General features: G+C 36.5%; 1 protein-coding gene across 5 annotated transcripts in view; it reads left to right on the forward strand.

Annotated features, from left to right (window-relative positions):
• The window catches only part of LOC112048448 (rho GTPase-activating protein 23), a 472,444-nt gene that overhangs the window by 83,334 nt on the left and 364,167 nt on the right, over positions 1-24,943 (forward strand). For all 5 annotated transcript variants that reach the window (XM_052881750.1, XM_052881748.1, XM_052881751.1 and 2 more), the window contains 2 exons: positions 19,990-20,204; positions 22,108-22,353. In XM_052881750.1, coding sequence (XP_052737710.1) covers positions 20,004-20,204; positions 22,108-22,353 — 447 coding nt within the window. In that variant the 5' untranslated portion in view covers positions 19,990-20,003. The remainder of the gene's footprint in view (positions 1-19,989; positions 20,205-22,107; positions 22,354-24,943) is intronic.

Here is a 24,943-nt window from a genome sequence, read left to right on the forward strand (position 1 = left end):
TTATGCTAGTCACCCACGGTCCGATATACCCACATGCCTGCAGCGCTGCTGGCATTATGGTAAAACTCGTCGTGTGCTGGTCGCGATTTTCGCTCGAGTCGAAAATCATGCACATCGTGGCTAGCATTGAATTACTTGTTTGGTTATTTATTTACCGATTGATTACAGACACGGCGGTTTTACAGGGATTTTGATACGTTTATTGGCGGCCTTTGACAGTACCATCCACGGCAATGCCGTGACAGATAATAGCGTGATGCTCCTATTTGCACTATGCTGTGTTGTTGTTGCTCCTCTGTGTAAATGTTTCACATAGCCGGACGTTCCGTGATTGACAACACTTTTTAGTAGCTATGTAACATGCCTCGTGAGTTGATGTTCTATTGAAACTGTTGCCTCTTATTATTTGTAGGCTCACATCAATTACCTTTGGACTTGTATCGCACTTAAATTCACCAACAAAATTGTCTGTCGTTTTTAAACTCACTCATCGACAATATTTAACGGCAATAAAAAATATCCTGTGAGGACACAGGATATATTTATTTGGTGTGATTTTAACACAATAAAACATCTTTTTTATAGACACAGTTTGTATAAACACGTTAGATCGTGATCATATACTTTGACAGAAGGGTAACGTCAACGACATATCTCTAGAAGAGAGTCGACCGATAGAGACCAATCGAATAGTATCATGTCTCTCTTTTTCTTTGCGATGAGACAAAAGAGAGAGCGATATCAATGGCGCGCTATTGATGGTAAATGTTTTTATGTCTTCACAAGATATCTGTGGCGCGCATACTAGCCTGTTAGCATCTTGCTTGATATCCGTCAAACGCAATTTGTTCAAGATGTGTGTGTGTCATCAGCCCCTGCATTCTGTAAAGTTGCAGCGATGTGACATCGCTCTTTTCCATTCCATGGCAACTTGCTTCTTAGTGATTTCTTATTTTGGCATCCCATAGAAATAAAGTTCAAATTCTAGTAAAATTCTAATAATAAGCGAATCACATCGACGAGTGTAGATAGCGGAATTACACCCCAGGTCTATTGAGCGTTTGTCTATCATTCATCATATCATCAGTTACAAATCTTTGAACAAATAATTCGTATGTAAAAAATTTAACCCCTGTGCAGTGAAATAACATCAACATACACAAAGGGTGACGCGGCGACGGAATTAAAATGCAACCCTTCCAATGTCTGTGTAAACTGAAGCCTCGTGCATCCCCTGCGATTGCACTAATCGCTTAATAGCGTTTTTTTGACGGGTTAATGGCAACAAAAGACTGCCGTTGGATAGCAGACGTATTCGTAATTGTAAAAGTTAGCGGTTGTTTGTAGATCTTTTTTATTTTTTGCAAAACCGCCCTAAATAAGGACGTATGTTTCTGTACGTATGTTTTTATATACGCGCTTTTCAGAGAAACAAGCAATCTGATTCGGATCGAGTTTAGTGAATTTAGTACATGTTTATCAGGTATATAATTTGAATGCAAACTTCATAAATTGTTAAGTGGACATTACTCTATTAGTACCTACGAGATCTTTCTTAAAAATATTTACATTCACACATTGCAAACAGGGAAACCTATTTGCAGTATATTTTACTCTAGCTAATTTATTTTGAATTTTAGCTAACGAAACAATAGGGATGATGACAGTTTTTTAAATTGTATATAAATTAAGAGTATACTAATAGTAAAGCAATTTTGTAAAAGGAACAGGATGTCTGCGATCATTACTTTCGGAGCTACAGGGATTTAAAGAGTCAGATTTGCGGCGCTGCCGCGGATCCCTGAAAAACGCTCCATACAAAATGGCTCGAAAAAATGACGTCATAGGCAATGTAATGATCGTTAGATTTGTATGCGCGTTCAAACAAAATTACTAATATCTTTGTTATTTGTGCGTTTATCTTTATAGTTCATATATTAAAAAATGTCCCATTTAATGTAAGGAAGCTAAAACTGTATAAATTTTTATCTAATTACGATAAAAAAATTTTAATAGTTTTTGAAATTTTATAATCTCATTTATTTTGCAAATATCCAGACAATCTTTGCTTTTTATTTATAAATTAGTTAACATTGACCCTATTTATCCAAATGTATCATAAAAATCAATATATTCCAACCTAGTCATCATCCCCATTGATTATTGACATCGGCAGTTTTCAGTTTGTTGGTTTCAACTTTACAATTAGCCCAAAATACATAGCTTTAGCTCAGCTCAAGTGATTTCTTTTCTGTGATATACCCTTTGCACAAGTAGCTGTTACTTATCGAAGTTGATGTAGCCGAACGTATTTGGAAAGACTTGTACGTTTGTGGAAAAATAAACACAGGTACAATTTTGCTTTTGCCATTCGACATGAATCATCGATTTGAAATGACAAATCATAAAAGATTGATAGGCTAATGCTTATTTCACGTGTATTGGTATTTTGCTGCTATGTATATTATATTTATGGTTCATTTTCGTTTGATTTTCGCAATTGCATTCATTGCTTAATTTGAAGAATAAAGTGTTCGAGATCGCTAACATTTCATTAGGTTATTTATAAGAACTTCAATGTGTCATACACAAACGATGATGTATTTGACGTTCCTCCTCATGTAGAAATGTACCTACGTAAATATTCGTGAGTTAATCTTTTCTTTTTTTACTTTTTGAATGGTCTCATATTAAATATGAAGAAAGCACTGATCTTTATATATAGATAATAAAACCAGACCAAAAACAGCGAAGAATTATATTTAGTACTAGCGGACCCGGTCAAGCTTCGTTTTGACATAAGTGCACTTATTCTCTATCCCTACTCTACCCTTCTATACCTCTACCCCTACCCTACCCTACCCTACCCTACCCTACCCTACCCTACCCTACCCTACCCCTACCCCTACCCCTACCCTATCCCTACCCTACCCCTACCCTACCCTACCCCTACCCTATCCCTACCCTACCCCTACCGCTTGACTCTTAAACGTTTGTATGGGAATTAGAAAAGGGCAGTTTTTAGGGTTTTCCCGGAAATTATTTGATTTTTTCTCACCTTTTAAACCTTCCCTATACCTCCACGAACATTTCAAGACCAAGATAAGATAAATCCGTTTAGCCGTTCTCGAGTTTTAGCGAGACTAACGAACAGCAATTAATTTTTATGTATATAGATTCAGTTTGACACCTCTTAATAAAAGGAATATTCCATAAAATCCCAAATTGAGAGCAAATTCAACCTTAAGGATTGAGTTTAAGGTTGAATTTGCAAATGCGACTACTTGAATTGAATGACAAGAAGTTGTGTTTGGCATTGAGTGCCAACCACAACTTCTTGTCACATTTTTTGGTCGCTGTTTGTGCATCCACTTTTTAATAGGAGATCGATGGCTTAGTACTAAAACATATTGAACGGATTGACTCCATTGAGCCTACTAATGTGTAATGTACGCATATTTTCATGCTAATAGTTTAAAACTAAGCTTAGTATGTTTCTGATATGGGAAAATATTATATACTGTATATAATTATTTATTACAAATCGTTTATTTGCAAAAGAATGTTTGTTATATAATCTTCATCTATTTTTATAAAACTAGATGTATAAAGCTAGATGTTGGTTTAACAATGGGTATTAAAATCCGCGTTCATTTAGCGTTTCAAGTGGGTAATAAAATCTTTCTCAAAATATCTAATGACGATGTTACATTTGTCAAATTACATGCTTGAATTTTCTTTGTTCATTGCATGTGATCTCTATTCACTGTTTTTAAATAAAATCGTAGTAGTTATTAGTTCGTGAATCATGTTTTTAATACGTTTCTATTCTCAGGTTCAAGATCATCATTTTAGCGAAGATTTCCTCATCATGAGCTATGACTTCACTGGTTTGCAGTGTCATGTTTTGCACAATATGTAATTTTGTATTAGGTATCGGCGATTGATCCCTATATGAGATCAGTATAGGTACTATAACAATTTCATCAACGAATAAAAAATTAATATAAGCTTGTGCTATTCCGAATACAATAATTTTTTTTTTTATATTACACGTATTTTTTACAGAACTTTCTAAAATACCATTGTTTTCTGAATAAAAACCAAATACGCGATTGAACCTTGGTCGTAATTAGATTTTCTATACAACTACGAGTATTTTACGATATTCAAATGTTGCTGTCTAACTGTATAGAGTTTATTTAAAATTTCAATGGTTTCGGAATAAATGCCAAAACTCGCAAATTATCCTCGGTCGTGACTCAGCTTTGAGCAATCATTGAAACGCAACGCTCATCAAATGCCTCGCTCAGCCAGCGCCAGCGCCTAAAGTGTTGTTTAGCAATGGTGTCAGTGGAGCCGATAATGGGATACGGAATGGGGTTCGCTTGCAAAATTATGAACCTAACGAACGTGTACCATTGTGCAGACAGCGCTTTGAGTAAGGTAAGCCGCGATTGTGCTCGTTTTCTGTGCACACAATGTTCGCACTGATAAAACGTTGTCTAGTTAATTTAAGGTTTTGCAATATCTTCAGACTTGATGATTTTGTTTTCTTCAGAATTATAAAAAAGTAATTTTCGAAGTTATACCTGCGATACCAAAAAAGATTAAATTTTCAATTTGTCAGACGAAAGTTTTTGTCTGACAAATTGATCCAAGCGTCAGGTGACCCTACTTACAGCTAGCGCTTATTTGGCCCAAAAGAGTACCCTTGTGTTCCAGAGTGGTAATAGCTTTTTGGGTACCTTGTCCATGGATGAACAATTTAGATGGCGTGTTATTCTTATAAATATGTATGTATTATTTAATTTTAATTTTATTATGATTACCTGTGTACGGTTATAAATAAATTTAATTTACATGTTTACAATTGTTTACATGATTGAAGCTTACCAGATGAGTCTTCAAATATCTCCATCCCATTTATAATGTCCATGTTCTTTTCAATATAAATATCTAACCTGTTTAACAACTTTTTGCTTTTCATTGGGTGCTTTATATCAGATCTGTTTTATGTGTTTGCAATAGCTAGACATTTTCTTTAGCCGTTTTGTTACACATAACCGACAGTTAATGGGCTACACTATTGAATTTTATTACCACTTTAATGCAAGCAGATCAGAAATCAGCAACACCTTTGCTCGTGCTTCAAATACAAATCAAAGGGGGACGTGACTGGCATCAGTGTGCATCGGATTTGAATAAATAAATCATGTCTGTTCCATCCCGGCTTATTTGTTGGCAGTCGAGAGAAAGGCGTTCGATTCCTCGCCTCCGACGCAATCGTAAACCGAATCTAGCTTTTACTGCTTCAATGGCTGCAACGTGTATATTGCCGACTGGTCTCTGATAACTTAAAGGATCGTCAGAGCAAAGTCATATATAATTTTCAATCAAGAACAATTTGGGTGCAGGAGAATTTTATGTGATGAACTAAACTAGTTCTTCCTTCCACTTCCAGATTACGTATTACATTTTGAAATATTACGACGGCATTATTTCGTCAGAATTCTTAAATATTATTGAAAACCACTCTTTATATTATGCTTTATGAGTTCGAATTGCAGGCAATATGCAGCTGCAACCTCGAGTGGTTAATTTTCATCGACCTTAATCTGTTTAAAGAACATCATTCAATCTTGGACCCCAACATTTTGTATCTTCCGGTGAAAGTATCGGTCCTGTTTATTTTTTATCTCATAACTGTTACTTACGAGTATAGCCACGTCTGCAGTGCGGATTCACCGAGTGATATCGGATAAGCATAATTATTTTATTGAAACACTATTGGAAGCCCACTTCGGATTCAGTTATTCAGATTTTCCGCGATTAAAAGTACCTTATATTTTGGCCAATCACCTTCTTTATTTCCCAATGAAAATCCCATTTAAATCTGTCCAGCCGTTCCGAGTGTAACCCTGACAAAATCACAGACTAACAGGCGTAAATTTCGGAAAATTTCGTTTGTGTTTCAGTATCGTGTATCGTAGCTAGCTATAAGCAATTTATAAGACAGTTGCTTTGTAATCACAGACCAACACTTGAATTTTATTTATGTGTATTGATGTCTAGCCTAACATGTTGGCATATCTATGTATGGTTTAAAGATTGGGTATTTCATTTCCGGTTCACGCTCGTGCTCGGTTCTATCTACAGAGGCATCGGTTGACAGTGATCCTATCTGCGCGGCATTCACACCATCTCAGTGATCCGCAGATGCACTCTCGTGACTGTAAGCCTGAGCGCAAACGTCAGGTTCGTCGGATAAGTGATTCTTACACAAAAAAGGTATTTCTCACTTGTTTTGTTCAAAAAGTTCGTCGTTGTAGGTATACTGGTAAATAGATGTGCGTTATTGCAAATATTGACATTCAAATAATTTTACGCGATTATTGTATAATATTTTTTTTTTCATATTTCTGATAGAAACTACTTCCGTGCCTGCCTTACAATAGCTGGATATTAAAAATACAACTTCAATTGCCATTTCTTCGACCATTACAACTATTCTAACGATGCAGCTCCTCGGTACCGGAATTTGTGCTCACTGGAGCAGATTTTTCAACCTCAGAGGAACTTCGTCGTCGTCAGATCTTTGACTTACTAAATCTTGTTGTTTATTGTATGATAATTAGGTCTAATTTTTCTTATAGTACATTTTTAAACCTCAAAACTTCACCCATTAAATCTTTACCATAAAGCTTTACGCTCTTATACGCATATGCATACATCACGTCATACATCTGTTGATACGCATACTTCCAATATAATCATAGAGAAAATAGGTATATTTAGAATAGTAGCCCAAATATTGTCAGTCCTCATGTTTGCGCGTAGCCTAAATCTCTTTTGTATTTATATCTCACGTGCCGATAGTATTATGGGCATAACCCCTCATTAACTTCTACGAATTAAAAGCGTACAACTGTTATTAAAGTTTACGGGTCTGGTAATCATAGCTGTGAACTTAGTCGAACATTATTTTCGAATACGATATTTTTTAACCGCTGTCTATCATTATTTTGAAAATACTAACTACTCGTCCAAGTAACTGTTTATTTTAGAGACTTGAAAAATAGGAGGATTCCCGGTTTACCGCATGTTTTTATATCTCGAATTACTGCTTAATTATTTTTGCAACTCTTTAAAAGCTTTTAACCATTTCATCAACTTATTTTTATGTTCAAATCATGTTTGTCACGATTTCTTAAGCCATAACATTTTCACTTTTACCTTTCTCTCCTTAAGATATCATCCCAATAAATCTTAACACTTCATACCTGCGTGAAACGTTACTTTAACACTTGCCATAGTTTTATCTGCATCAACGTGCTCCGTCTATGTCCGTACGTCTGGTTCACAATCGCTGGGGTCATCTAGATCAAGCAACAAAGACGTCGTTAACGCTACCGTTAAATGCTTGATGTGTTACACTTCTCCATTCAAACGTTAAAGCCCTTTATCGACATTAACAAGAAATTACTTGTTATAGTCTTTCTATTTAAGCGTTCTCGATTTGACAGTTACATTCAGCTACGCGTATCGTATTTCGTATTAATCATCCGTGTTTTATCAACATTACTTTTGTCAATTTGTGTAAGTTATCAATATATAAATCTTAAGAGTTTTCTGTAGCTACTCTTTAATGAATTCATGTAATGGGGATGATGACTAGGTTTGAACATATTGATTTTTATTATACATTCGGGTAAATAAGGTCAATGTTAACTAATTTATACATAAAAAGCAAAGATTGTCTGGATATTTGCAAAATAAATCAGATTATAAAATTTCAAAATGTATTAAATTTTTTTTATCGTAATTAGATGAAAATTCATACAGTTTTAGCTTCCTTACATTAAATGTGCCTTTTTAAATAAATGAACTATAAACATAAACGCACAAATAACAAAGATATTACGAATTTTGTTTGAACGCCCATACAAACCTAACGATCAGCGAGCCAAAGACGTCACTAAATCGTGCCATTTTGTATGGAGCGTTTTTCAGGGATCCGCGGCAGCGCCGCAAATCTGACCCTTTAAATCCCTGTAGCTCCGAAAGTAATGATCGCAGATACCCTGTTGCTTTTACAAAATTGCTTTGCTATTAGTATACTCTTAATTTATATACAATTTAAAAAACTGTTATCATCCCTATTATGTCTCTAAATGACACATGCTTGCATAAATTCCTTTTAGTCAGAAAAATAAAATAAAATTAATGAGTTCATTAATTATATAACTTGATAAGTTTTATTATAAGTTACTTAGTCCGCTCTAAATATAAATTGTATAACTGCGCAATGTACAAAATCAGTTTTCAGCGGGGCTATTATACCTGCCCAGTTTGCTAATTGTTTGACGCGTATAAATTAATTACTGTTAATATACGTACCTACATATTGGCGAAGTATTGACAGAAATTAATTTCATTTGACGTCCAAATGTCGTGTCAAATAGGAAATAAAGCTACGTACGGATTATACGATAAGTACACTGGAGCTATACTTATTGAGGACACGTTCATAAATAGGCTTCTGGTTTTACATGATAACATCTACCGGCTTTTGTGATTGAAATAATACGTTGGATATTCGCCTGCTAGTCAACGGTATTTTCGAATATGTTTTAACAGTATTAGAGTCGTGTTGTCGATTATTATTTCACTATCACCTTGAGAGAGATTAAGAAGTCTGGCATGTTAGCAGCGACACTGTTAGTGAAAATTGTTGATGATAAATAACTACAATCTGTTAATTTGACACGCTTGTCGCTGTTAAACTATGATCTTGAAAAATAACTCATTTTGAATACATTTTTAGATTTAGCAACCGAAAGCATGTTGTTGTAAAATTTAAGTACATTTTTTGAAAGTGACTCATAGACATAACCTAGACCTCATACGCTTAATAAAACTAGAAAGTCATAGCTTAACAAAGTTTCAACGGTTCTGTCGTATGTTAACGTTCTTTGTCAGCAGAATGATCTTATTAGATATACTGGTTGGTTTATTAAGACCAAGGAAAGACATGCTTGTCACATTTTCAAACTATGATAAATTAAACGGTTTCATATTATTATTACTTTAATTTTCCCTGATAAATATTGATTTTAATATCGTAAAGTAATTTTTCGAAGTAGATTAATCATCATCATCAATGCTTGTTTTAACAGCGATTACAGGGCCTCCCTTCTTATGGGAGAGAGGATATAGAGCTTAGACCCACCAGGCTGCTCCAATGTGGGTAGGAGCGTTTAGTTTTATAATGATTATTCAACGACCGCTATCAGAAGTTGATTAGCAAATGTTCAATGCGAATTTTGTTCATGTTATTGATGTTTTAGTTCCTCTGAAGAATGTTTTTTGAAGACAGGACCGGTTTGTTGTTTGAGCCACCCTGTCACAATACAAAGCGATTAATATTCTGTGAGCGGCTTATCGTGGTGTGTCGCGAAGGATGACGTTTTGCATGTTTTGTTGCGCTTATCAACCCATCAGTTTTATGGGGAAAGAATTCGCGTGTGACAACTAAATATTATTATGATTTCGTGAGATTTCTTAAATTTAAAATAATTTATGCATAAACTTACACATATTTTAAACGTAATCTTTTCTTACAAATTACAGAAGTAATACAACTTTAGTTGTGATCACAGCTTGCAATGTCTACTTAAACTTGCATTTGCAATTGTGCTTAGATATTTTTCATAACCTGGCCGATTTGAACCCAAGATCTGCGAGCTAAGGCAGTCACTGGACCTACGGTGCAATACCTTATAGTCGCAAAATAGCGTAATAATAAATAAATACTCTGAATTTTAATGAGAAAAATTTAAAACTGTGTTTATTATTTTAATAGGTTTCGGTTTTAGCTTAGTGAATTTTGGCAGTTAAGTTGTTTTCCTTGATTGCGTTGTTTTCGAAATTTCATTCAAAAATTAATTTCATTTCGTCTAATTCTTGAATCTAATGGCCGTTGAATAGCTCTCTCGATTCCATAATTCATGATCAACCCACAAAAAGATAAAGCCCTTTTTAATAGCACGTTATGAATAAATCTAATTTACGCGTGCTGTTATGTAAATGGCCCGCGCGTCTAAGATACGCCGGGTATTCTCCAGGGTGGTCCTTGCGTTCCCGTGGACTCGACCCTCTCGCGTGTGAGCGCCTTCGTTCTTGATAATTACTTGTGACTTGAATACTGATTGCTACTGTTTAGGGGAGCTGCAGACACCGTTGCAATATGTTGAGTTTTTGTGAAGACATTTTTAGTATCTCCATAGTGAACAAGTCTTATAATCTTGATTTACAATTTTGTGTAGCGGTTTGGAGGAAATTGTTGTTTTAGTCTGAAATTATACTCTATCTGATGTTAATGATATTTGAACTTGTGTTTACCGAGCAATAGGAGTATTAAGACCCCCAATTTCCCAACACCGAGTAGCAGCCTAAGAATTTCGCCAAAAAAAGAAAAAATTCTTAGCCTGACCCAAGAACCGAATCCAGCAGGATTTCATGATTCAAACCCACATAGGCTTATCACTGGACTAAATAATACCCTGTCGACCATTCGTATGTATTATGTACCTAATATATGAGTCGACTAGCTATGTTTTGAGGTCATATATTTTGATTTTTTAAGATAAAACTTTTGACTCTCCCTTTTTTAAATATCAATCTATCAAGTAGTAAAGTTCTTAGAGGTCCAGATAAATTTCAAATGCATGTAGCTGTATTAAAGAAGCTAGCATAACTCGCGAAGGTATAATTGTACCATCTTGATACGGAATTAATAGAAAATGCTAAAGTCATTATTCTCGTGAAGCGGAGCAGATAATGGTTCCGGTGTTATTGGAAAGGTATTGGGCTTGTAATTGAAAACCTACTACCTACCTAGATAAACGGTATAATTTCTTTGTAACGGAGAAACATACTTTACTTGGATTATTCAACGATTTTATGTAGGTAGGTACCTACATACCAGTAGCGAAGATTGATATTTTTTAGTAGCTAACCCGTTTATGTATTTTTAGTCTAATGTGTTTTTGGCTGAGTACGTTAAATTAATTACTCGTGGATGTTTGAAAAGTAACCCGATAGGAATCGGGTTGTTAGGAACCATCGCCCCTGCTACCTACCTCTAAGTATTTTGGTCGAGCGGACTTAGTGCAGCAGTAGATGACCACTTCGATTATGTTTAATTGCAAAGTAATTTTTTACTAAGGTCCTGTTTCTGTTTTTGTTATTAAAAAAACTAGCCACGTGCGCTTGTCAAGTCGCGTGGATTCCGTAAATAAAATTAGCAACTTTTTTAAAAGTTTGAAATGTTTTTATTTTGGACAGACTTTTCAAGACCTATCCAATGATACCCAACACTATGGGATAGACGAGAAAAATCAAAGATAGGCTCTAGCAAATAATGGTCCAGATAAGAGTTAGAACTATCAATCAACTATTTGAAGTCATTAACGAGTTAGATTAGAATGTCAGATAACTTTGTACCTCCCTTATCGAGAGGTTTCTTAATGATGACATTAATTTTAATTAAATACTTTTAGCGGATTATCTGTAATGAATAATGTGATGGCACTTAGGAATAAGTTGTCAAGTAATCGGAAGGATAATATGTTATGTTTTTGCGGTAGTTTTAATTTGAAAATTATTTGTTATTTTCTATTGAAAAAGAATAGAATAAGAAACTTTATCCTATAAAAGCATGTCATTTTCTACTTCACGCATAAATACATATGAAAGCGAAAGGTTACACGAAATTTCGAAAACCATAGGTACGTACAAAGTAGAATTTCCCTGGTAGGTAGTTTATAGTCCGCCAGTACCCTATAAATGTAGAAATAAAAACGATAAACTCATTTAATAGCTATGTTTAAAAGTATAAATACTGATTTTGATAAAGATTTCCATGTAGCATTTCTAAACAAGAATCCTGCTCTAGAATAGGCGCGACGATCGAACCCATGGACTCACGCATTAGATGACTCCAATAACCGTGGAGTTATTTAGGGCAGTGGTTCTCAAACTTTTTTGGTGACGGAACCCTCTTGGAAGGCGAAATATTTGACGGAACCCCACAATAAAACAATTGTTTTAGTAAATGTATTCTTTGTTAATTAATAATAAAAGTACAATGTGTTGATATTACAGTTCCACATGACGATAATCTGGTTAAAGCCGAAAAGGAAAAAGTATCAAAATACTTGGACCTTGCACACGAGATTACCGCCATGTGGAATGTTGAGTCAACTATTATTGTTCCGATAGTTGTTTCAGTCAATGGTCTTATAGCGAAAAGCTTCGACCAACACCTTAAGAAGCTTTCGCTTAACTGTTGGATCAAGAGTCGGATACAAAAGGCAGTGATTCTTGAGACGGCGCGTATTGTGAGGAGGTTCCTCACTCTGGAGTCCTGACCACCGGTTGCTTGGGCACTCAAATGTCCCGCAGCGGGAGGGTGATTTTTTTTTTTTATAAATTTTTAATAATGTTTTGTATTTTATACTTATATTGTTAAAAATTAAAAAAAAGAAGTAATAAATAAATGAGAGAAAAAAAAGTACAATGTTACAGTTACTACTTATTACATACTTAGTAAGTTACTTAATAGAAGATATTAAAAAAGAAAATAAAACTAATGGGATGTAAGAAACTGTTTTTTGATTCATGATTCGACGTGTAAAAACGTTCGACCTGAGAGAGGTGTTCTGTTTATTTTTTTCTAAACTCTCACGGAATCCCTACAGGGGCTTCGCTGAACCCCAGGGTTCCGCGGAAGACACTTTGATTTAGGGTTTAATGTCGGTGTAACATACGTTACAATCCGTTAGAAACACTCATGCGGCTTGCAATGTTCCGATGTACGTCGGACATGTACAAAATACCGGTAGTGAAATTGATATGAAAACCAATCTCGTTCAAAAAGGAAATGAGAGAACATCCCTCTACCGCAATTACCCCGTACAGAGATGTGAGTACAATTTGTAGGAAAATTGCTTCTGCAGGCTATCATCGTGCAGTGGAGTGGGGCAAGGCACGCGACCCTGGACAGGGACGGGTACACGATAATGACGCTTATTTGTTTGTGGAATAGAGTGCATAATTAAAGGCGATGATATTTTATTCATAAAAAGTGTAGCACTGGTGTTTTGGAGGGAAAAGCGAGAGATGTTATTATCTTAAGGAAGCTGTTTTCTGTACTACAGCTTCTATAAGATACATCTGTCTTATATTTTGTCAATGTTTTAGTTTGTAATTTCATTTAATTTTTAAATGCCTTATTTATTTATTTTTCTAGTTCATAAAGTAAGTCTTTTATTTTATTGAAAGTTTGATAAAGTATCGTTAATATTAAAAAAAAAAACGAATTTCATGAAATATCAAAACTTTACGATGCTCTGTCCAAATATTGGCTTGTATTTAATATATATTTTATTATTAAATGGATATACACAAACACAAAAAAAATATTAATATTCTCGCAGCAGTTCTAATGTGTTGTTGCATTACATTTTTGCAATATTTTTTTGACGGTCACACTCACGGTGGTGAATTGTTAAGACTGAGGTCCTGGGTTCGATAACCGGCTGGGCCTATTCTTAATTAGTCCAGGTCTGGCTGGCTGGTGGAAGGCTTCGGCCCTGGTTAGTTAGCCCCACCAGCAAAGACGTACGTAGGTACCGCCAAGCGATTTAGCGTTCCCGGACTATGTCGTATATAAATCGAAAGGTACGGATTCTCATCCTACTCCTATCAAGTTAGCCCGCTTCCATCATCACTTACCATCAGATGAGATTGTAGTCAAGGGCTATTTATATAAAATTTATATTAATTAATTGGCATAGTTAGGTAATAAGTCCAATAATCCCAATAATGACCTCAAGTTTTCGATTTGTATTATATTGCTTATCAATAAATAAATTGTTGGTAACACACATTTACACGGTAAACATGACGGAGTGAAAATGCTGCGATAAATTATTAAGGCTTTGTCCGAAGTGTTTATTGGACTGGTGCTGGTTTTGCGATTACATTGTTAGGGTTTAGTATGAACGGCCTTGCGGCACGCTAAGCCTACGAGTATGTGCGAGTGTGATCATTGGTCATACTCAAACAGTACTTCGGACCAGGGATTTATTTACGAGTAGGTAATTAAAAAAAAAAAAAAAAATCATTTATTTCAAGTACGCTTCGTATACATGCACTTTTGATACGTCAGTTGACTATTTGTAAAGATTCTACCACCGGTTCGGAAGGCAGGTTCTGCTGAGAAGAAACCGGCAAGAAACTCAACAGTTGCTCTTTAAAAAAAAAATCATACTTCCTGTGTGAAGGTGGAAGCTGATCCAATGGCCTCCAAGCATCTTTATCATTGAGGAACTCATCAATGGTGTAGTAACCTCGACTAAGCAAATGTTTTTTAACACATTGCTTAAAGCTATGCATTGGCAGGTCCATCACATTTTTGTTTGTTAATAACCCACGCTCCGCGGTTTCATCCGCGTAGTTCCCTTTCACTTAAAAATACAATGATATAATAAAGCCTATGACACTGTCCCTCATAGAGAATAACGCCGATATCTTTTGATTGGCTTGTGTGATTTTCATTATATGTATTGTGTGTATTGGCTTTTTATTTCTTATTCTTTCTATCGAGCAATCTTGTTCACGTCACTTTTCAAGCAAAAACAAACGCATCACAATCGATCAAATCGCTTAGAAGCTACTGACATACAAGTCAAAATACCCCTATTTTTGCGTCAGGGTTTAAAAAAATCACTAAAAAAATTTAAAAATCTTTAAAAAAATCACTGAAGTACATTTGATATTTTTAAACCCTTAAATATACTTCAGTAAAAATGCTAAAAAACAAAATAAACGGTTGATAAAAAACCTTGACATCAGTCACACCGGATTGTAGATAAAACTATGTCCCGGATACGTTTAATTAACACGTAATTGATTCCTTCGCTAGTCGGCACCACTGACCGCTACGACAAACAAACCGCCTCTTTTGTTTACGTAAGGTAATAATTAAACCTTTTGATTTGAGTATTTTTAACCGATTCCATAAAAGGAGGAGGTTCTTACTACTTATTTTTAAATAGACTATAATTATAAAAATAACTACGTAAACTGTCCCTTGCCATTTCGGCTTTGCGATTAGATTTTAATCCCCATCCTCTATCCATTGCCAAGTAATAAACCATTTTTATTAAAATAGTAATCTTATCTATAAAGTAATAAATAAAATACAAAGAAACAACAGTGAGAAAGTCATGGAATTACAAGCAAAGCCGTTCTTACAAATAATTTCATATTTCACCGTAAAAACATGCAATAACTACAATAGGTAGGTATCTACCTAATTATTGTTAGGTTATTAAATACGGCTATCTTGCGTTGTCTTCCATAGAAATACTGCAATGTTTTTATACTTTTCCTTATCAGCATGCCCAAGGAAAATTTATTCTTATAATGAATTATTTTGGCACGTATGTAGATAATATTTAATACTGGTATTATAAAAAGCAATTACCTAAGAACTTTAACTATTGCATTAAAGGTTACCTATTTATAACAGCCTTATTACTGAGCCAGGCGTCCCTCTTTTTAAAAGAGGGGATATGGGGCTCAGATTCACCACGCTGCTCCAATGTGGGTAAGCGGGTTTTAGGGTGATACAACATAAATTTTTTTGATGACAATTAATAAATAATTTAAGGAACCGTGTTCTCCAAGAGACGGGTGTGTCACCAATATTAACAGCCCAACTCCGGGCTGAGAATTTTTACTGATAATTTCTTGGAAGAAAGAAATCCTCATCATAGTTCATAGTTCGACCCTGGACAGCCCGTAGTAGATATGCACTTTTTTTGAGGATGAAAAATCCCTTCTGGAGTTTTGCCAATTTGGGCAGGGCGTGTCCGATTCGCACGGACTAAACGACCTCCTCTTGACTCCGAAGTCAGCATGGCACTCATGCCAACTCTACTTATTTACTCTTTTCTGTTTTTCCTTTTTTTCTCTTTTTCTTTCTCCTCAGCATAATCGCTCTTAGCATTTGCCCATATCTCTGCCAATCTTGCTCACTAGACAGCATAAGTGTGATCAGGCTTTCACGATCTACATTACTGCTCGTTCTTTCTGCGAGTAGCCTCAGGTCTCTACTGGCGACACATTTAACGATAGCGCTTCGGAAAGTCTTCTTCTTCGCAACAGAAGCATTTTTCTATAGGAGCGTTCCCGATTGCGATAGGTGTTGAACACCCCTAAATTAGGTATTATATCCTACTAAAAACGCGAAAGTTGGTATGGTTGTATGTTTGTTACTCTTTAAAGCCGCTACTACTGAAGCGATTTGACTGAAATTTGGAATGGAAATAGATTTTACTCTGAATTATTACATAGGCTACTTTTTATTAGGGATATCTAGGGATTTGTAAAAAACTGAATTCCATGCGGACGAAGTCGAAGACGTCCGCTAGTTTATAATATACATTGAGTAGAACTTACCTAAATATCTATGATTTAATTTTGTACCCAGACCCACCTACGTGTTTACTGTAAATTACCTATTATTTGCCGTAAGTTGTCTACGTTTCTTTACAATATCTACTTGGACAATAGTTCAATGGGTCCTTTATTGCTGAACAATAAATTTTATAATGGGTATGGATTTTACACAAGGGTTCTTTATTTAAAGTTTACAGCGCACAGATCGGAGCAGACGCAGCGACGCCTCGGTACGGCATGCAAAGTGAACGACGCGCCGTCTGCTACCAAGTTCCGCGCCTTGCGCATAGATGGCGCTGTTAGGAATTACGAGTTTTCATAGACTAAATTATTACTAGAGAATCAATATTTTAAGAAGCTATTCATTTCATTCGGTTTGATATATTGACAATTTTTAACCGACTTCTAAAAGGAGGAGGTTCTCAATTCGGTCGGTATTTTTTTATTTTGTAATGTAAGATTAAACGAATAAGTAATTTGAGTAGGAAAGTTTTTAAGTTTTAGTAGTTTTTAAGGTTTTATTTATTTATTAGAACATAGATCAAGTTATTTAATATTTTATAAGATTTTTATATTGACACAAATGCGGGAATGGACATTCCCTTTTGGTATTAGGTATATTACTTCAATGCCACGTGTTAATTTGATAAGCTCTTGGAAAATCGCTACAATAAGGGTGTTTCAGGCTAATAAAATATGTAATACTAGCGGACGCCCGCGACTTCGTCCGCGTGAAACTCGATATAAACTTTCAACTACCCCTATCCTACTCCTATCCTACCCCTATCTACCCATACCCTACCCTACCCCTACCCTATTCCTATCCTACACCTACCTTTCTGGTTGATTTTTTACACCTTGTGTCCGAAAAACCCAAATATTTTACGGAACCGTATTTTTCCAAAATAAAATTAAGCCTATGTTACTTGTGGATAATGTAGCTTTCGAATGGTGAAAGTAGTAGTTTTTGAGCGTATTCATTACAAACAAACAAACATACAAACAAAGTTTTCCTCTTTATAATATTAGTATAGAAGTATAGATTAATTGTACGGTCTTCGATTTTGCGTACCTACCTAATAATAACACCACCTTGTCTACCAAAAATAAACAAATATGTACTTTTCTACACGAATTGTAGATAGTATAGGTACATGTAAACAAAATATTAATTAAAAAGTCACCTCTTCCACTAAAAAAGGATAGGTACTTGTAAGTAATAAAATTAATTTCTATTTTTCGTGTGCCGCGTCGCCATAATTACAGCCAATCTAAAATTGATAGGAGGGTTAGCGTGATGTATCGTTGTTTTGCTTTGCCATGTCGATGTCGATAGCACGAGGTACCGGGTACGACCCTTCGTTTATTAGGGTTCCTTGATCCAGACCATAATCCAAACAAATTGTAGTTGTTTTTAGAACTGTTACTAACAGTGTAAAAAAAAACGGATTTTTTTTATATAGAAACCCGATAATTACTATCGTGTTTCTTAATCAACGTAATGTTCCTACTTGGCTACCTATTTCTTTTTAAACCCGAGTCATGCGCTTTATATACTTACTTTAAATATAACCGAAGCACATTATTTGCTTCTCAGGCAGTTCGCTGACAGGCAATTCCACAAAATGGAGGAATTATTGGTACAAACTTCTGGAAAATTTCAACGTGAATACTCACAAAACCAATGTTGCTCATACCGTTGCACCAATTGCTGTTTTGACCTAACTCCACCTAGCGGCGTGAACTTCATAGATGAAAAATGCACTACCCTAAGGACCCAATACAAACCCATGTTGGACCACAGAATAAAAACATATATAGTTGGACAAGGAATTTTCAATTTTTACTTATAGTGCAGTCAATAAGTTGCATCGACGACTTTTGTGCCGGGTAGAAAGAAGGTCACGGCGTTGATCTAAAGGAAATAAAATCATTACAATCGACAAGTCATTATAGATGATTTGTATTGTAAAGCCGACGGTAATATAGATAAAAAATAAGGAACTTTGACGGCCTCCGTGGCGCAGTGGTATGCGCGGTGGATTTACAAGATGGAGGTCCTGGTTTCGATCCTCGGCTGGGCAGATTGAGATTTTCTTAATTTGTCCAGGTCTGGCTGGTGGGAGGCTTCGGCCGTGGCTAGTTACCACTCTACCGGCAAAGACGTACCACCAAGCGATTTAGCGTTCCGGTACGATGCCGTGTAGAAACCGAAAGGGGTGTGGATTTTCATCCTCCTCCTAACAAGTTAGCCCGCTTCCATCTTAGACTGCATCATCACTTACCATCAGGTGAGATTGTAGTCAAGGGCTAACTTGTAAAGAATAAAAAAAAGAAAAACTTCGTTTCAATAATCGTCTACGGAACCTTTAGTTTTAAAGTTACTTGCGCTTTCATCTTTTTTTTTTCAATTCTCGATGGTGTGTCAAGTGCGCGGGCCGCCGTGATTGATGCACGGGGAACGGGATTTGATGCTAGAGCTAATGTTTTTTTTATTGTACAAGCAATTGTAATTCTAATGAGCCACATGGCGCTCGGCTTTGTATTTTACTAATGCAGTGGTTCAGTGATTAGTTTGTTTAGGTGTAATGAAGTCTGTTTTGGGTCTTACCTAAAAGACCGCATTTTTTTTTCAAAGCCAATGGATATTTTATTGGTATTACACCAATGTCCATTGGCCATCCAGAAATGCCAGTATCGCCATAGTTAGTACAAGTATGCGATGCTGGCATTTCTTTAACCACTTACAAACTGTCCGTTGAATCCGCTAGGAATAATTGATTACTATTGTCTTGTACCTTTTATGTATTCTGTGGTATTGTCATGATATTTGAAATGCTGTTTTAAGTTTTTTTCTATGGAGATCGTCCAGAGTAGCTTTTCGTTCTGTGTAAAAAAAAGTAAAAATGACCGCTTTAATCTGATTCGATTTCGATTCTGAAGAAATAAAGGCTTGGAATCTGTTGCCGTCGCTATAATGGTGTCTTTTAAGTTTTAATTTACTTAATTATATTTTATTTATTAATTGTTTTGTATTAATTATCTACAAGGAGAAAAAACCCTGGGCCTGGGTACAAAAGCCCTGGGTAAGCTGGTGTAGTTTAGTGCTGCCTGTATTTGATTTGTAAAAGTAGTATTAGATGACTATCGTTATCTGGAATGGAGGCTCACCTAAAAAGCAACGCTGCATTCTCTGTTTGTCTGTATTCTATGTCATTATTAGGAGAATATAGTCAAATTCTGTGACTTTTTGTTAGACATTCAAGTTAATGAATCATCAGTCATCGCAGTATATTTTTCTACTGCCACTGGAGCATTTACTAGGAATGTTGAGTTCTTTAGAACTTTCTGGTGTGTGATAAAATTCACCTAAATGAAACTAAATTTAATTTTAACTAAATGAAGATGTTATCTTTCTTTCTTTGTTTGTAATGTTTACCTTTTCCTTGTTCTCAGATTGGCGCGCCCCGATGACGGACGAGCCGGAGGCGGGGCGGCGGGCCCGCGCGCCGCCCGCGCCGCCGCCCCGCGCCCCCGCGCGCCCCGAGCCGCGCCCGCGCACGCTGCCGCCGCGCCTTATCCGCCCGTCCGAGCACCTCGCGCTGGTGCAGCAGGCGCGCGAGCGGCGCCCGCCGCCGCCGCCGCTCGTGCCCGCCGTCACCGTGCTGCAGGTACAACCACTGAACCAGTGCCGTAAAATCGTAAATAGCCAAAATCAAAATCAAAATCAAAAATCATTTATTTCAAGTAGGCTCAGTTTACAAGCACTTTTGACACGTCAGTTGACTATTTGTAAAGATTCTACCACCAGGTTCGGAAGGCAGGTTCTGCTGAGAAGATACCGGCAAGAAACTCAACAGTTGCTCTTTTGAAATGAAAAAGTATTATAATTTACAATTGATAACAATTACAATTTCTTATAGTTTTACTTCCTGTGTGAAGGTGGAAGCTGATCCAACGGCCTCCAAGCATCTTTATCATTAAGGAACTCATCAATGTTGTAGTAACCTCGACTAAGTAAATGTTTTTAACACATTGCTTAAAGCTATGCATTGGCAGGTCCATCACAGTCTTGGGGATCTTACTATAGCAGAGTACACCCAAACCTACAAAAGATTTTTTTACTCTTTGGAGACGATATGCAGAAATAACTAACTTATGCCCGTGTCTAGTTTCTAGTGCCTTTTCTGCGCTCTGTGCGAGCTTCTATATCTGCGCTCTATTTAACTTGACCCTTTGCCTATCATACCACCCACTGTGTCTCACTCACTAAAACTGAAACGCAGGTTCACTACTGCAAATGCGTTGCTCATTCTGATGCTTAATTCTATCTATTCTTGCGCCCCTAAGAGTCTACGCCTTGTGCCTGGACACCGGTGGCACCGCCCTATTTACGCCACTGCACAGAACAGACAACGCCAAAAGCTAACGCTTTTAGCAATAGAAGTAGCAAGGGGGCGTGGCCCGCGTGCACCCGAGTGTGCGGAACATCGCAAGCGTGTCCGCGCATGTACTAGCAGTCTTGTTTTGTTCTGTGACAAAAGGAATAAATAATATTATAAAAGGAACAATAATATTCAACAAAAGGAATAAATAAAATAAGGGTGACATATTTCATTTTTCACTAAATATTAAACATCCATTTAGGCCACGCCCCTGGGTACGCTGGTTTCAATACAAAGAATTTACACTTTATAAATCTAGTTACCTCTTATATCTGTGGGTACAACATATGACTATGAGATTGCTGCTATCGGTACCTTACATGGCTTCGCCGGCGAAGACGAGGTCCCAGTTATCTGACGTCACCCGGACGTGGGCTTTTTTATCACGATCTCGGGGGCGCCTGGTCTGATACACTCAGGGCAAAACACGGCCCTCTGAGCCGAGTCTCCGACGCCCTTAGAAAGTCGTTCCACCCATCTTTTCTACTTCTGTCTTCGGGCCCCGTCAGGCAATACTTCTGCGGTCGCCCCGCGGTGACGTCGCTGAGGTCCTATCAGGGAGCCTACGGCACTTACACAATCAGACAAAAAAACCATACATGTGTAAATGAATCTACGAATATACCACCTTCCTTTTAACGGTCCTTCGATGAGCTTTAAGAGCTACCAACAGTGCCCGCAAAAAGCGCCCAACACAATGTACCTAATAATACTCGTTATGAATAAACAACGGACGGGAATTTACATTGCTGGTACTCATATACTACAGTTAGCTGCAGTGAAGCTATTCATACCAATGGAGCAAGTCCCAATCCGATTGTTTATTGTCATACTGGTTTTTCGACAGTAAATAAGAATCAAGAGTTAATAAAAATCGAACGAAACTGTACTGAAACCTAAAATTTAACAGAAAAATAGTTACAACAACAAACTTCTAAGAATCAATTAAAATTTGACAGAAAACACAACAGATAAGTATGAAAGATAAAATTTCAATTTTAATCATTTATTTTAATTACCCGTATCTGTTAATGAGCGTGTAGTGTTTCGAATCGATTCGACTCATTAAACCCTTGAAAATAAAAAAGACAACCCTTGCAGCACAAAAAATAGTGATGTTTTAATTCAGGGACACCCGGGACCACGCTCGGCGCACCAAATGCCCGTCGCGCAGGGCCCGCCTCGCCACACGCCGCTCGTACCTGCGGTCACTGTGTTCCAAGGGCCCCACAGGCCGCTGGGCCCGCAGGGGCCAGTGCCCCGGCCCCCGCCGCCGCCCCCAGGGCCCAGGCCCTACGTACCGCCGCCTACACGCATGCCGACCCCCTTGCCGCATCCCGTCCTGAGACTGCCCCAACCGAGGAGAGATGTTCAGGTATGTTACATTATTTTGCTTTTATTGGGTGATAAAAGATCCGTGTTCTATATTTATGAAGAAAAAATATCATTAACATTAAGTGTACTATCTAACTTAATTAGTTTATAGATAGGTTGTCTTAGATATAAAAGTTAATTATGATAACGTTATACATATTGGAGCTATACGTACGTTCCTCGTTTAAGGAAACCAATTGTTGTACAAAAAGTTTATATTATTAAGAGCATATATAAGTAAGTTTATTATGTATATTTTTATTTATTAATAACTAAATTTAATTTATATATTTATTTATTGAAAAAATAAGTCACATAAGCACAAACAATTTCTCAAGAAAAAGAATCTTAGAAGTGACTCGTACAAATAAATCAATCTCCTTTCCAAAGCCCACGACGTGGAACGGGTTGCGTTGCCAGTAACAAAAAATACGCGCTTGTTATCCTAAGGATCTGTAAAGGATTAACGGTGGAACCAGCGCGACAACTTATATGCGCCTCAATGTCATCTGTGGTAGCTTTTTCTGCGGACCACATTGTTTAGGATTTAGAGTTGTGGCCACGGCGTTGCGTCGAAAATCGCGCGATACTAGAAGCGGTGTTTTTGCTTGTGTACGGAAACAATAGTGCATGTTTTTATCTTCGATGGCGTGGAATAATTTAATATAATCTCCATGAAACACGACCTTAAATCTAAGCCATCAACTACCTATACATGAATAAGCTTGTTTATTTAGAATTATTACATTTTATAAATGTTCGAATCCAGTTTCGTAAGTATAATAAGGTAGATCAGACAATCTACAGAGGTACGCAAAAAATTTATATATATTATAGTATATGGATATGATGTTTATTTAAGGATCTGGTTAAATAATTAGCTTAATAAAAGTATGTTTCTTGAAGAAATTACATTTCTTTATCACTCTTCTAGGGCAAAATGTTCGCCGATGTACCAAAGCGGCGAAGTAACATTTGAAGCGGAATTATTTTTTCTGTTACCATCAAGCTTAACAAACAACAAACAAACCAATCATAAAAAAAAATATACTAAAACTCAGGCTGTATCGGGCTCAACGAACCCGTTGTGGACAAATTAAAAATGTCATAAAACGATGTAGCAATTTTTTTTATAAAGTAATGATATCATTAGTATAGTAGGATTATCAAGATTTCTTAGATAAAAGTAAATTGCCGGGTGGTTACGATAGGCCTGAGCCGGGGATGGGCATTCCCTTCTGGTAATATTGAAATTATTACATTTGTAATAATTCAATTTCTTAGACAGTTTCATCGGTTACAGCAAAATACACAACCAGAAAAAAATCCACCGTACGTCGTTTAATGGGATGTGGCGATTGATTGTTAGTTCAAATTAGCTGCACTGCACGTCGCTTTGCCGCGTCGCCCATTCCCGTGGCCAATCGGCAAGATCGTATACGTAACGTAGAAGTCAAAGCAATTCGTAACGGAGTTCGGATGTTATAAAAAACCTGCGTGTACCTTAAATAATGAAGATCTATAACCGCGCTATCTCATGCGCAGACACATTCGAAAGTTGTTGATTTATACGAGGATATAAACGTTCTAAATTTGATTTGCCAAATATTTAATTCGTTAAAAACATTTGAAAGTGACGTCTTAATTGGTTCGATTTATGTGTTTTTCAAATTTAATTAAGCTACTATTATTGGTTGTTGCATAAATCGTGGTTCTTTATCATTCTTTTGACGTACAAATAAATAGTGTAACATGGTTGAAGTTATACGTACCATAATTTATATTATAACTTGGATAGTGTTCGCTTCTGGGTGATATCGTTATAGAAAAACTTTTTAAATGTGTCGTAGACCGTTGGAGTAATATTTTTTCGCTAGACGTATAAATATTATTAATTATTATTATCAAAAAGAGACGTGACCCAGTGGTTATGCCTTCGATTTGGAGGGCGTTAGTTCTCCGGTTCGGGGCATGCACCTCCAACTTTTCAGTTATGTGCATTTTAATAAATTAAATATCACGTGTCTCAAACTGTGAAGGAAAACATCAAACTTGTATACCTGAGATTTTTTTTAATTTTTCGCATGTGTGTCCGTCAATCCGCATCAGGTCAGCTTGGTGGACGAAGGCCTAACCCTTCTCATTCTAAGAAGAGACTCGTGCTCGTGATTCAGTGATTCAATGTGGTTCAGTTCAATTTAGTAAGATGTTATCATTAAGGGAGTAACTGCTTAAAAGTAAGCATTGTAACCGATGTACTTTTTTCCACATAAGAAGGTGGCAACCTTAACCGTTACGTATGAAAAAATAGACCTATTACGCCTGTTTACTTGATGACGTGATAATTTTACAACAATAACAATAATCTGATTGGTAAATATGTACAATGGACATCTTTGCTCAGCTCTGTTGTCTACGCGCTATTGAATACTAGTGTTGCGCAAATATTATAGACGTCACTTAGGGCAGGAGCACATTTGGCAGGGCGCATTTAGCGCATGCTTTGTAACTATCAAACTACGCTACTATTGATAATAAAATACAATCGGAAAATTACTAAATACAATAACTAAGTTCCGAGACGAGAATTA

The sequence above is a fragment of the Bicyclus anynana genome, chromosome 5 (genome assembly GCF_947172395.1).
Source record: "Bicyclus anynana chromosome 5, ilBicAnyn1.1, whole genome shotgun sequence".
Lineage (NCBI taxonomy): Eukaryota > Metazoa > Arthropoda > Insecta > Lepidoptera > Nymphalidae > Bicyclus > Bicyclus anynana.